The sequence below is a fragment of the Rosa rugosa genome, chromosome 1 (genome assembly GCF_958449725.1).
Source record: "Rosa rugosa chromosome 1, drRosRugo1.1, whole genome shotgun sequence".
NCBI lineage: Eukaryota > Viridiplantae > Streptophyta > Magnoliopsida > Rosales > Rosaceae > Rosa > Rosa rugosa.
The window spans coordinates 19,286,316-19,300,238 of record NC_084820.1 but is presented as its reverse complement, the minus strand read 5'-3'; the positions used below and the strand labels follow the sequence as shown (position 1 = coordinate 19,300,238).

The 13,923-nt window shown below is 36.2% G+C and overlaps 2 protein-coding genes across 8 annotated transcripts; one reads left to right on the top strand and one right to left on the bottom strand.

Moving 5' to 3' along the window:
• The first annotated feature begins 276 nt into the window (after positions 1 to 276).
• On the top strand, positions 277 to 1,233 carry LOC133720969 (F-box/kelch-repeat protein At3g06240-like). The gene has a single exon (XM_062147496.1). It carries the CDS (start codon positions 277 to 279, stop codon positions 1,231 to 1,233), a length of 957 nt encoding a protein of 318 aa, XP_062003480.1.
• A 1,187-nt stretch (positions 1,234 to 2,420) lies between these two features.
• LOC133727501 (transcription initiation factor IIF subunit alpha-like) lies at positions 2,421 to 5,127 on the bottom strand. 7 transcript variants are annotated; one of them, XM_062155090.1, is made up of 6 exons: positions 4,723 to 5,127; positions 3,719 to 4,592; positions 3,332 to 3,484; positions 3,093 to 3,233; positions 2,968 to 2,988; positions 2,421 to 2,859 (listed from the first exon to the last, which is right to left on the bottom strand). In XM_062155090.1, exons 2-6 carry the CDS (start codon positions 3,893 to 3,895, stop codon positions 2,824 to 2,826), a joined length of 528 nt encoding a protein of 175 aa, XP_062011074.1. In that variant the 5' UTR covers positions 3,896 to 4,592; positions 4,723 to 5,127; the 3' UTR covers positions 2,421 to 2,823. The 7 variants fall into 7 exon arrangements, with proteins under 7 accessions (XP_062011074.1, XP_062011075.1, XP_062011078.1 ...); XM_062155091.1 differs by having other exon boundaries at positions 2,968 to 2,980; XM_062155094.1 differs by having other exon boundaries at positions 2,421 to 2,980; positions 3,719 to 4,299; positions 4,466 to 4,592.
• Positions 5,128 to 13,923: the final 8,796 nt, after the last annotated feature.

Genomic DNA, 13,923 nt, shown 5'->3' with positions numbered 1-13,923 from the left:
TCGTTCTAGTTGCATTAGGACTTATATATGTCTCATGGCTTACAATTGATTCTACAATTAAAATTAGAAGTTTCCTGGATCAGTAGGTAACTTGTATTTCAGCTTATTTGATCAAAAATCCTAGAATAACACTTAAATGTTTCGATATTGCTTCACGTGCAGTAACTTGAAACCCTAAACTACATCGACGCCACCACTTCCTAAACCCTAAACCGCAAGTCCGCAACCACAATCTCCACCATATCGTTCTTCTGCGAAAGTTGAAAGTGTCTTTCAATGGGGGGAAAGCACATACCAGAAGATATTATAGTGGACATCCTCTCCAGGTTACCTGTCAAATCCCTGTGCCGATTCCGCTGTGTTTCAAAACGCTGGCGTTCAATAGTGTCTGATCCGCAGTTCGCCAAGGTTCAGTTTAAAGTAGCTTCTGAGCAGAAAACTCTGAGTCGCAGACTCCTCCTCTGCCGCAACACCTCTGAAATTGAATCCTTCGACTTGGAGACGCCGTGGTATGCAGACACTCACTTTCTTAGAAAGCTTACCGGTCCATTCGAGTATCGGGAACGGCCCCCTTTTGTCAATGTACTAGGCTCTTGCAATGGTTTGGTATGTGTGGCAACTCGTTATCCTCTAACTTGTTTTTACATCTGGAACCCATCAACTGGATTCTCGCATAATCTACCCGATCCAGGTTTTTCCAATGAAACGAACTACATTAGCTACAGTGGTTTTGGCTATTTGCCGGCCACTGACGACTACAAAGTTCTGGTGGCCGCATCCGATATAGTTTCTCCGGGTGAGGAGGTGGTGGTGGAGGTCAAGATCTTCTCAACAAGAGCTGGCTTTTGGAAAAGGATTGAATCACCTTTCAAGTTCTACCTCACCTATTCAACTTCTGCAGCTCTTTTGGAGGAGACACTTCATTGGGTATGCGACTCTGTAGAAGCAGTTATCTATGCTTTTGATCTGGTGACGGAGAAGTTTCGGGAAATGCCCACTTTGGACCAAAATGATAATACAATTCATCTTCTAAATGTAGATTCTTACGGAGGATCCTTGTATGGGTTTCGTCATGGGTATGATGCTTGGGATTCTATTGATTTATGCGTCATGAGAGAATATGGGGTGAGTGACTCTTGGACTAAGCTCTTGAACATAAACTTTTCGAATCAGCTTGAGTCTGAGTACATGCATGCAGATGCTTCTCTTCCCCTTCTTGGCTACCGAAACTAGAACAGTTTTGGCGAAGTTAACTTTGAAGGACTACATGATGGAAATTATAAGGATTGAACATGAAGACGAGCCATTTGTCACAGATAGGCGTCAGATGAGGGATAATTATTATCGTGCAATGATTATATATGAAGAGAGTCTTCTCCGGATTCCTGATTATCATGCGTTAGAAGAATACAAGGTGAAAGAAACTGGAAACCCAACACATGGACCAGCAAAGCTGAAATCAAGAGGACTAATTGCTAGCTGCCGTGCTCTGTTCAAGTACTTCTGGTTAAGCATCCTCATTTTTACTCTAATATATTTTAAATTCAGTTTTGTATAAGCTATGACAATTTATAGTTAGCAGAGATTTTCTATTTTTAGTTGGAAGAAAAATAATTGAACATATGGATTCACTACGTACTCATATTGCACATAGTTATTTCAAATTTGTTTTAAATATTGCACATAGTTATTTCAAATTTGTTTTAAATGTATTTGCATATTCATTTCAAATACGTTCTATCTAATATCATAAGAGAGGGAAGAATCAGTCTTAACCTTACGGCCCCTCTTTCTGGGAGTCCCGCTCTTTAGGATGGCTAGAGGCACTACTAGCAAAACAACAATTACTCACGGATTTTAATCTGTGGGTAATAAGACTTTCTCACACGGATTTCAGTGTGTGATAGCTTTTACACACAGATTGGTGTTACCGTGCGGTTTGGAGGGGGGGTAATGCTCATCTCACACGGATTATGTTGTCCGTGTGAAATACTTACGTGGGCCCCACTATCTTTCCATAAATATAAATTACCGTAATGGAACACAGTCCGTGTGAACAACTCTATTTCACACGGATTTCTGTAGCAAATGTTTACCTATCTCACACGGATTTCTGTGTCAAATATGTACTCATCTCACACGGATTATTTTGTCCGTGTGTATTACTCGACGTGGGGCCCACCATCTTTCCATAAATATAAATTACCCTAATGCAATACAATCCGTGTAAACAACTCTATTTCACACGGATTTCTGTGCCAAATACATAAACTCTATTTCACACTGATTTCTGTGTGAAATATAACTCATACTGATTTTTGTGTCAAACCTATAACCTTATTGACACGGATTTCCGTGTGAAATCGCTAAACTTTAACTTGCATTGATTTCAGTGTGTAAGAGTGAAAGCATTTAAAAAAAAATATTTTTACTAATTAATTTGCAACCTGAACATAATAATACTTTTATTTCTGTACAATAAATATACTTCAAATATTTACAATAAAATGAACAAATCCACAACTCAATCGAAAATATTAAACTTTACATTCATAGGAAGATGTTCTTTACATTTCTAGCAAAATACATTTCGTATATAATGGAGAAAGTAACACACTAAGTTACATAGTGCAGAAACCTAACTTAAGAAAAAGTATTTGTTTGCAATTACATTATGCCCAGTGAACTATAGCTAAAAGATGAACATATAGGAGAATATGCAAAAACCCAAAGGCAAAGCTTATCCACCATTCTAGCAAACAATACAGAACGTGACTGCAAAGTGATAAATTAACACAAAAGCTTTTTATGGTAATTAGTACTTCAAAGTGGATCCCTCCAGGTTAGCTTTCTTTGCATCTGCAGCAGTATTATAGTAATCAATTTTCTAAATACTAGCTAAAACACGTCTGATTTCAAAGTAAAGATACATTAGCGAAATACATCCATGAATTGAGGGTAACTTACAGGAGCTGAGGATCTGATTTCCTTTCAGAGAGGTTTTTATATAGGGAAAAGTACTAATTAGTTTTTGGTTGATGTAAAAAATAAAACTATTATATGCAGTAGTATAAAACATTGAGAGATCATACCTCTTTTGGCCGGAGTCTTCCTGGAAAGTTATTAAGAAGATCACACACGGTGATTGGTGACTGTTGCATCAAAACAGCCTTGATTTCTTCAGTGACAAGACTATCAGATGCAGGCTCTTCTTTGACAGAAGGTTTTTGACCCTGATTAAATACCATAGAAATGAATATCATCATAAGTGAGCTTGTGGGTTTCAGGCTTCCAAACATAATTGAAAAAAAAAAACTACTAAACCACTTGCATTTTCAGTCTTCGCCTTCTTGTGAGGTGCACCGGTATATGCCTTGGCTTCATCATCGTTACTTTTTCTCTTTCCTTGGGAGGTAGATGGGGTTATTTGAGAAGTTCCAGAAGGCACTGCTTTTAGGGGATCCTTGTCAATAACATCATCGATCTGCAGCAAGGCATTAAGAAAAGAGCAGTGAGTAGAGAGAGATGTGATGCAATACAGTGTGAAACAGTGAAATACTAGTTGATACATATACCAAGTTGGTAGCTTATCAACATAAATGCAACTCACTTTTCAAAATGCACTTGATGCTAAAATATATTGATACCATTTGTGCAGTGCAGTTCTAACAAGACAGCAATAGGCTAAAATTAGACACCCCCAAAGTGAATAACTTACATCATCATCCCCATCCCCATCGGCATTGTCATTGTCATCGTCATCCTCTGTATCTGACTTATTCAGGCGCCCAAGTAGCTTCTTTAACTCGTTTCCGGATTTGCTCAGTCTGCCATCTTCATCATTGTTATAATCTTCGTCATCATCTTGCATAAAAGATACAACAAAAATGCTCATAAAACTGTAATCTGTACATGCTCTACCACTGTGGCACTAAATAGATTGTGGAAATAGCATATAGAAGTGAAACCATAATAAGGAAATCAACAGGAAAGATGATCAATAAGAATAATCTACAGAAAATAAAGCTCAAACTTGAACACATAATAGCACAAGGCAGGCATTATCAACATGACAACATGCAGAATGAAAATAGAACCTTCAATTTGCTTGCTATTAATATTATCTTAATCAAATTAACTCAATCCGCCGTCAACATCACAGAGAAGTCAAGACCAATTTGAAGAATTTTTTAGCATAATACAAAACAACTACAAGGCAACAGCTTACAACTAAATGCCTCTCCACTTTCTTTGGTGTTTTGTTCTGTCAATTCCATAACTTAGCTAATATAAAGATGTCTGCCAAAAAAAGTGTTCCTCCTTTAGTAATTAACTCATGCCTTATATCATCTTGAGAAAGATATACTTACTAGTAAGCCAACTACCAAAATAGAAGAGAGGACAACATACAACACAACACATCCCAAAGTAACCTCAAATTAAACAAACAAGTGTGCAAGCAAACCTGCTTAAGTTTTTTCTTCCTCCTTCTTTCTCATCTTCGTCCCCTTTATCTGAGAAATAAAGACAATAGGTAGTAGCTGCAGACAGTTCTCCTTATATTACTAGAAATAAAGATAAGCAAGATATTCCTGCATGTAAAGGTGAGAGAAGCATAGTTATATTTAATCTTTCACCTTTCTCATGATATTACTATAAATAATGATAAGCAAGATATTCCCTAGCTAGCTATATGCATCCCAACTTGGTTTGCTCACTTACCCAGAAGCCGCAAACCCCACAATCAACTCGACGCCACAAACTTGATTCACTAAAGCTCCTTTACCGTGAGTGGAACTTCAAAATTATAGCGCTCGATTCGAATCAGGTCACACAATTGGCTGCGATGGACTGAGATTGAATTGAATGATAGAGATAGGCAGTAATGGGCGGAGACACCGCTTCGAAATTGGGGGAGATATCAAATTGTTGTTGCCTACGACCGCTTCCAGACCTCTGATAAGGCTGAATCGATTTGGGGGAGAAGGACATCGATACGCTTTAGGGGTGGGGGAGAAGGACATGGATCGATATGCTTCAGATTTGGATCAATTTGCTGGTTATAAGCGGAATTTCCACGGAAATCCGTGTGAAATACATTTACCTTTCTTACTGATATCCGTGTGTATATACCTCAGTAATCCACGGAAATCCATGTGTAGTACTACTAGGGGAGGGAAATTGATGTGTAGTACTACTAGGGGGGGGAAATTGAATTTGTTCCAAAAAAGTGAGCGGGAAAAAATTTACCATGAAAATCTGTGTGAGATACATATATTTACCACTGATATCCGTGTCTATTTATCTCGGTAATATATAACTGTCATGTTAATTATTGTTCACACGGAATTCTGTCTCTATTCTATTTTTTTCACACGGAATTTAGTAGCTAATTTTTCTTTTCACACAGATATCCGTGTCTACATTTCACACAGATATTCGTGTGTTGCTCATTTCACAGAGAATTCTGTACTAAAAACTTATTGTAACGGAATTCTGTAGCTAATATAGTTTTTCACACGGAATTCTGCTGCTAATGGTTCTTTTCACACGGATTTCCGTGTTAACATTTCACACAGATATCCGTGTGTGTTACTCATTTCACACAGATGTCTGTACCAAAAACCGGTCAACCCTTTAAACGCTTCTACTTCCCTAAGGGGAGCCGACCCTTGAGGAGCTAAAATTTCAGAAATTTTTACATTAGTTGATATAGCTTCTACCCATGAGAGCATGAGAGTTTACAGATCAAAAAAATAAGTTACGAGTGAGCGGTTATGAGCATATTAGTTTTATGTAGTATTTAAAGTTTAGGGTTGACCTACTAGATCGAAACCCAAACGACGACGAAAATAGCTGAAATTTTGAACACAACCATTTATTCTTATCATGATAACATCCTACGGTCGATTTTGATAAAGTCTATTTCCTACGCATTGTTGCTTATGGAAGGTATACTTTTCATTATAACTAATAAACTAGTTATACCACATTAGTAGACATATAAGAATTGTGTGCAATCTAAAAAATAAAAATTGAAAATTGATAAATTTGACATTACCCATCTATTTATAGCGTATTAATAGGTATGGTGTAAAAAAATTAACTCAATCCGCCGTTCTTTCAATATCAAATAAAGTGGTTAACCTTATATACACCTATACTTCCCTAAGGGGAGTAAAACCACGAGGAGATAAACTTTTCAAAATTTTTACATTATTTGGTATACCTCATATTCATGAGAGTATGAGAGCTGACAGATCGAAAAAATAAGTTGCGAATGAGCGGTTATGAGCATATTAGTTTTATGTGATATTTAGGGTTCAGGGTTGATATAGTAGATCGAGACCTAAACGATAACAAAAATAGCTGAAATTTTGACCATAACTATTTATTCTAATCATGACAACATCCAACGGTCGATTTTGATAAAGTCTATTTCCTCCACATTGTTGCTCATGGAAGGTATACTTTTATTTACAACTAATAAACTAGTTATACCACATTAGTAGACATATAAGAATTTTGTGCGAACCAAAAAATAAAAATTGAAAATCAATAAATTTTGACATTACCCATCTATTTATAGTGTATTAATAGGTATTTTGTAAAAAAATTAACTCAATCCGCCGTTATTTCGATATCAAATATGTAAGACCTCGGAAATTTGTTATTAATTCCTAAATGTTTCCTGGGATTAATAAGGTGTTCGTTTGTACGATTTCGTGGCTCGAGGGTGGAGTGGAATTATTTTCGGACGAATAATTATTCGAAGTGCACGTTTTAGGGGGTTACGAAGTTTGACTTTTTATACGTTTAGATTCTGTGAGAACTTCCTTCACGAAAGTCGTAGAGCGCGTCGATATGAGTTCGTGGACATGTGGAACGCGGAAATCGGAGTTCGTATGAGAAAGTTATGAGCGATTGAAATTTTGGGAAATTTCTATAAATATGAGAAATTCCGGGATTTTTCTTTAAATCCCAAAATTTCCCATTTTCTCATTTTCTCCCCCAGATTCTCTCCGTTCTCTCTCCTCAGACCCGACGGGTCTCCGTCGACCCGACCCGTGTTTTCCGGCGCCGTCCCGCGTTCTCCTGTCACGACCCGGCCCTCCCCGAAGTCGCCTCGCCGAGCCCAGTCGACCCCGGTGGTTCCCTCACCATGCCGCCGCCCCCAGGCCTGGATCGAAGGCCTCTCTGAGCTGCGCGACCCGACCCGGCCGGTTCTCCTCCACGCCGGCGTTGCACGGGCCGATCCTCCCTGGTTTTAGGTTGTCTTCCTCATGCTGATCATCCCCGTATAGGCCTTGCATCACGATTTGGGGTGTAGAACGCTAGATCAAGGTTTGACTTTTTCGATGGTCCTGATTCGATCTGGAATCTGATCAGACGCACGAGATTGATCCAACTTCCAGGCTTGATCTAGGACGATCTAGACCGAATCTCACTTAGCTCCAGGTATGAAAGTGGCTCATCCCTTCATTTTGAACAAGTTTGTAGTTGATGACTTTGGCATCGGAGGTGGTTGATCCGGCGTTGACCGCCGTGGTTGACCACAATCTGAACCACCGCTTGTGGCGGCGCGTCTGGCCTTATTTTTGTGTTCTGTTTTCAGTTTATGCATCTACGCATCGATACGGTCGTTTTGATATATTATAAGGTTATTTTGGAGAAAGTTGATGCATGTTAGGGTTTTCGATTCGTTTCGGTTTTCGATCCGTGAGGATTTGGCCGTCCGATCGACTTGTAGTTTTGATTTGTTGATCGTAGAAGTGTTCTGAAGACGTTGGATGGTCTCGGATGAGGATCCGACTGTTGGATCGTCGTATAATTGTGTTTTGTGATTTGTGTGCTTTGTGTTGTATTGAGTGTGGCCTTGATTTGGTTAGGTGATTGATGGTTTGAGTTGGCGGACGATTGTGAATCGTATCTTGGCTGTTAGAGAAGACGCAGCAGGATTTGGAGGTGAGTAAATCTCACGGTGTTTCGGTCGATAAATTAGTTATGTTTAATTTAGTAGATTTAATTGTTAGCATGCAAAATCATATTTATCAAAATAAATTATTTGTTTTAAAATATATGAACTTGATCGACAACAGTTCATGGGTAGGTTAAAACATGGTTTTGATATAAAATGATTTTCGAGTAGTTAATTTATAAAACTATAGTTGGTATTAGTGGTCATTCCTGCGTGAATGACTACGTATATATATATATATATATATATATATATATATATATATATATATATATATATATATATAGTGTGACATTGTGATGTGCGTATGAACTGTGAATTATTCAGAATGTGATTTTGTGCGTTTACTCTTTGTGGAAAATTCGTTATATCAGGGGCTTGTTGATTTGTCATGTTGATAGAGAAATTGAATTGGGGTAACATTTTGAGTCATGTGGGATTCTTTGTAAATGTTTTCTGATCTTCGGATCTGGAGTCACAGTGGTGATCGTTTTCTGATCTTCAGATCTGGAGTCACAGTGGTGACCGTTTTCTGATCTTCGGATCTGGTGTTTTTTGGGAGTTGATGGGTGATCATCTACTTTAGTCTGAGTCGATGGGTGAACATCGACTATCGACTTTAGTTTGGAGTTGATGGGTGATCATTGACTTTAGTGTGAGATGTTGGACTTCTTCATTGATTTTCCTTTTCCTTCTAATTGTTGTTTTTTAAGTAATCTCCTGAACTAAGTTATATGCAGGAATTACCGCTTTTTGTATTGTTTGTTTTAATGTAAATTCCTGAACTAAACTCTATGCAGGGATTTATATGATTTCTTTTGTTTGTTTTCATGTGATCTCCTGAACTAAGTTTCTATGCAGGGATTACTGATTTTGCTTAATTCTTATTGTGGGTACAGTTGTGGGTTGTGATCTGTAGTGATTAGGAAACGAGTTGTGAGGTCATCGTTTTGACAAATGCTTTATGTTGAAGGGAAGTGAGTGTGATTTGTCGTTGTGATGATATGATATGATATGAACTTGATGTTTGGTTGTGTTTTGTGGAATTAAATATTGTTGCTTTAATTATCTCACGAGTTGAGAAATTATAAGCATGAGTGACGTGAGTCATTTTAATTGAGTTTACTCATACGAGCTGAAAAGCTTACCGGGTTTGTTTTATTCAACCCGGTGCACTATTCTATGGTGTAGGGTTTATTGTGCAGGTCAGTGTAATCATCATCGAAGCTGAGGTTTTGTTGCTGTCGTAGCTTGGACGTAGTATGGTATCTTGGTTCTAGTCTTCCGCTGTGTTGTGAGTGTAGAGGGTGCGTTTACTTATTGAATTATTATTCGGTTTAATTTGTAAACACTTGGTGATGTGATATTTGACTCTAGAGAACGAGTCAGTGTTGACATTGTGAGTTCAGTTTGTTTGTTGCTTAGTTTTAATGAAAAAAATTTCTATGTGTGTTTTCTTGTGTTTGTTCTCAACCTTATATATACCTATATTTTTTCACACGGAATTTTGTAGCTAATTGTTCTTTTCACACGGATTTCCGTGGGAAAAAGTTTTAGTTTTTACACAGACATCTGTAACTGTTATTTATTCACACGGATTTCCGTTGATATTGTTATTGTATAAATTATTGTGGGCCCAATTATGCTCATTTCACACGGATTTCTGTTAGTATATCTATTTCACACGGATTTCTGTGGCTTTTAAGTACAGTAAATCCGTGCGTGTTGTTATTTTGCCATGATCAATTGTCATTCGATTGTTTACACGGAATTCTGTCTCTAATAGATTTTTTCACACGGAATTCTATAGCTAATTGTTCTTTTTCACACGGATATCCGTGTTAACTTTTCACACTGATATTCGTGTGTTACTCATTTCACACAGAAATCTGTACCAAAAACTTATTGTAACGGAAATCCGTCCCTCCATAATTCACATAACATAAAAAATTAACGATTTCTCAATAAATTAGGCATTACCCATCTATTTATAGCGTATTAATAGGTATTGTGTAAAAAAATTAACCCGATCCGCCGTTATTTTGACATGAAATAAACCGGTCAACCCTTTAAACGCTTCTACTTCCCTAAGGGGAGCCGACCCTTGAGGAGATAAAATTTCAGAAAATTTTCCATTAGTTGATATAGCTTCTACCCATGAGAGCATGAGAGTTTACAGATAAAAAAAAATAAGTTACGAGTGAGCGGTGATGAGCATATTAGTTTTATGTAGTATTTAAGGTTTAGGGTCACCTACTAGATCGAAACCCAAACGACGACGAAAATAGCTGAAATTTTGAACACAACCATTTATTCTTATCATGATAACATCCTACGGTCGATTTTGATAAAGTCTATTTCCTACGCATTGTTGCTTATGGAAGGTATACTTTTCATTATAACTAATAAACTAGTTATACCACATTAGTAGACATATAAGAATTGTGTGCAATCTAAAAAATAAAAATTGAAAATTGATAAATTTGACATTACCCATCTATTTATAGCGTATTAATAGGTATGGTGTAAAAAAATTAACTCAATCCGCCGTTCTTTCAATATCAAATAAAGTGGTTAACCTTATATACACCTATACTTCCCTAAGGGTAGTAAAACCACGAGGAGATAAACTTTTCAAAATTTTTACATTATTTGGTATACCTCATATTCATGAGAGTATGAGAGCTGACAGATCGAAAAAATAAGTTGCGAATGAGCGGTTATGAGCATATTAGTTTTATGTGATATTTAGGGTTCAGGGTTGATATAGTAGATCGAGACCTAAACGATAACAAAAATAGCTGAAATTTTGACCATAACTATTTATTCTAATCATGACAACATCCAACGGTCGATTTTGATAAAGTCTATTTCCTCCACATTGTTGCTCATGGAAGGTATACTTTTATTTACAACTAATAAACTAGTTATACCACATTAGTAGACATATAAGAATTTTGTGCGAACCAAAAAATAAAAATTGAAAATCAATAAATTTTGACATTACCCATCTATTTATAGTGTATTAATAGGTATTGTGTAAAAAAATTAACTCAATCCGCCGTTATTTCGATATCAAATAAGTGGTCAACCTTATATATACCTATACTTTTTCACACGGAATTTTGTAGCTAATTGTTCTTTTCACACGGATTTCCGTGGGAAAAAGTTTTCGTTTTTACACAGACATCTGTAACTGTTATTTATTCACACGGATTTCCGTTGATATTGTTATTGTATAAATTATTGTGGGCCCAATTATGCTCATTTCACACGGATTTCTGTTAGTATATCTATTTCATACGGATTTCTGTGGCTTTTAAGTACAGTAAATCCGTGCGTGTTGTTATTTTGCCATGATCAATTGTCATTCGATTGTTTACACGGAATTCTGTCTCTAATAGATTTTTTCACACGGAATTCTGTAGCTAATTGTTCTTTTTCACACGGATATCCGTGTTAACTTTTCACACTGATATTCGTGTGTTACTCATTTCACACAGAAATCTGTACCAAAAACTTATTGTAACGGAAATCCGTCCCTCCATAATTCCCATAACATAAAAAATTAACGATTTCTCAATAAATTAGGCATTACCCATCTATTTATAGCGTATTAATAGGTATTGTGTAAAAAAATTAACCCGATCCGCCGTTATTTTGACATGAAATAAACCGGTCAACCCTTTAAACGCTTCTACTTCCCTAAGGGGAGCCGACCCTTGAGGAGATAAAATTTCAGAAATTTTTCCATTAGTTGATAGATTTTTTCACACGGAATTCTGTAGCTAATTGTTCTTTTTCACACGGATATCCGTGTTAACTTTTCACACTGATATTCGTGTGTTACTCATTTCACACAGAAATCTGTACCAAAAACTTATTGTAACGGAAATCCGTCCCTCCATATTTCACATAACATAAAAAATTAACGATTTCTCAATAAATTTTGCATTACCCATCTATTTATAGCGTATTAATAGGTATTGTGTAAAAAAATTAACCCGATCCGCCGTTATTTTGACATGAAATAAACCGGTCAACCCTTTAAACGCTTCTACTTCCCTAAGGGGAGCCGACCCTTGAGGAGATAAAATTTCAGAAATTTTTACATTAGTTGATATAGCTTCTACCCATGAGAGCATGAGAGTTTACAGATCAAAAAAATAAGTTACGAGTGAGCGGTGATGAGCATATTAGTTTTATGTAGTATTTAAGGTTTAGGGTCACCTACTAGATCGAAACCCAAACGACGACGAAAATAGCTGAAATTTTGAACACAACCATTTATTCTTATCATGATAACATCCTACGGTCGATTTTGATAAAGTCTATTTCCTACGCTTTGTTGCTTATGGAAGGTATACTTTTCATTATAACTAATAAACTAGTTATACCACATTAATAGACATATAAGAATTGTGTGCAATCTAAAAAATAAAAATTGAAAATTGATAAATTTGACATTACTCATCTATTTATAGCGTATTAATAGGTATGGTGTAAAAAAATTAATTCAATCCGCCGTTCTTTCAATATCAAATAAGTGGTTAACCTTATATACACATATACTTTTTCACACGGAATTTTGTAGCTAATTGTTCTTTTCACACGGATATCCGTGTGAAAAGGTTTTAGTTTTTACACAGACATCAGTTACTGTTGTTTATTCACACGCATTTCTGTGTGTAGTCTCCTTTTTCACACGGAATTCTGTAGCTCATTGTTCTTTTCACACGGATATCTGTGTCAACATTTTCACACGGAAATCCGTGTGAATTACTCATTTCATACATAAATCTGTATCAAATAATTATTATAACGGAAATCTGTCCCTCCGTAATTCACATAACAAACAAAATTAATGATTCCGAAATAAACTAATTTCGGATTTTCACACAGAAATCAGTGTGAATTGATCTGCACACAGATATCCGTGTAAAAATATTTTATCATTTACACAGACATCTGTTACTATTGTTTATTCACACGGATTTCCGTCGATATTGTTATTGTATAAATCACTGTGGGGCTCAATTATGTTCTTTTCACACAGATATCTGTATCAAATACTTATTGTAACGGAAATCCGTCCCTCCATAATTCACATAACATAAAAAATTAATGATTTCGAAATAAACTAATTTATAATACGTACAGAAATCAGTGTGAATTGATTTTCACACAGATATCCGTGTGAAAATGTTTTAGTTTTTACACAGATATCTGTGACTGTTGTTTATGCACACGGATTTCCGTTGATATTGTTATTGTATAAATTATTGTGGGCCCGATTATGCTCATTTCACACGGATTTCTGTTAGTATTTCTATTTCACAAGGATATCTGTGGCTTTTAACTACAGTAAATCCGTGTGTGTTGTTATTTTGCTAGTAGTGAGGTGACAGGAGAAGAAAAATTTCAATTGTAAAGAAAAAAAAAAGTCTCTGAGAGTCGACCAAAAAAGGGGGGTTACTCTAGTTGAACAAAAAATAAATAAATAAATAAAATACTAGCTCACAGTCTTGTTATCTAACATAGGTATATATCTAAATTTCCACTCTGACCCTTATTTATTATAATAAAGGTTACTCAATTTTCATATTCCTTTGAAACTCAACTATATGTACATTTAGATGCCTCCATACTCTGTTATTGATTACTAAAGTGATGTTTCTTTTACCCTTTTCTATTGCCTTGTACGCTAGCTAGCTGCACACTTTTCTTTTTTTATAGAGCAACTCCAACAACTTCCCTATAATTTTTGTAGGATTAAATTTTGTTTAGTCCCTGTACTATGACTCTGTCATCGTTTCAGTCCCTGACATTCTAATTTAATCTAAAAAGTCCCTGAGGTCACAATTTCCGTCTAATAGGTCCTCGCCGTCCAATTATTCCGTTAACAGGCTGACGTGGCACAACCTTAATTGAGTGCCACATCAGCA

Coding starts and splice junctions, on each gene's coding strand:
- LOC133727501 (XM_062155093.1), bottom strand. CDS start 3,895: ATGAGCATTTTTGTTGTATCTTTTATGCAAGATGATGACGAAGATTAT. Junction 3,485..3,718: donor ATGGGGATGGGGATGATGAT/GTAAGTTATTCA, acceptor GCCTTGCTGCAG/ATCGATGATGTTATTGACAA. Junction 2,981..3,092: donor GAAGACTCCGGCCAAAAGAG/GTATGATCTCTC, acceptor AAAGGAAATCAG/ATCCTCAGCTCCTGTAAGTT.
- LOC133720969 (XM_062147496.1), top strand. CDS start 277: ATGGGGGGAAAGCACATACCAGAAGATATTATAGTGGACATCCTCTCC.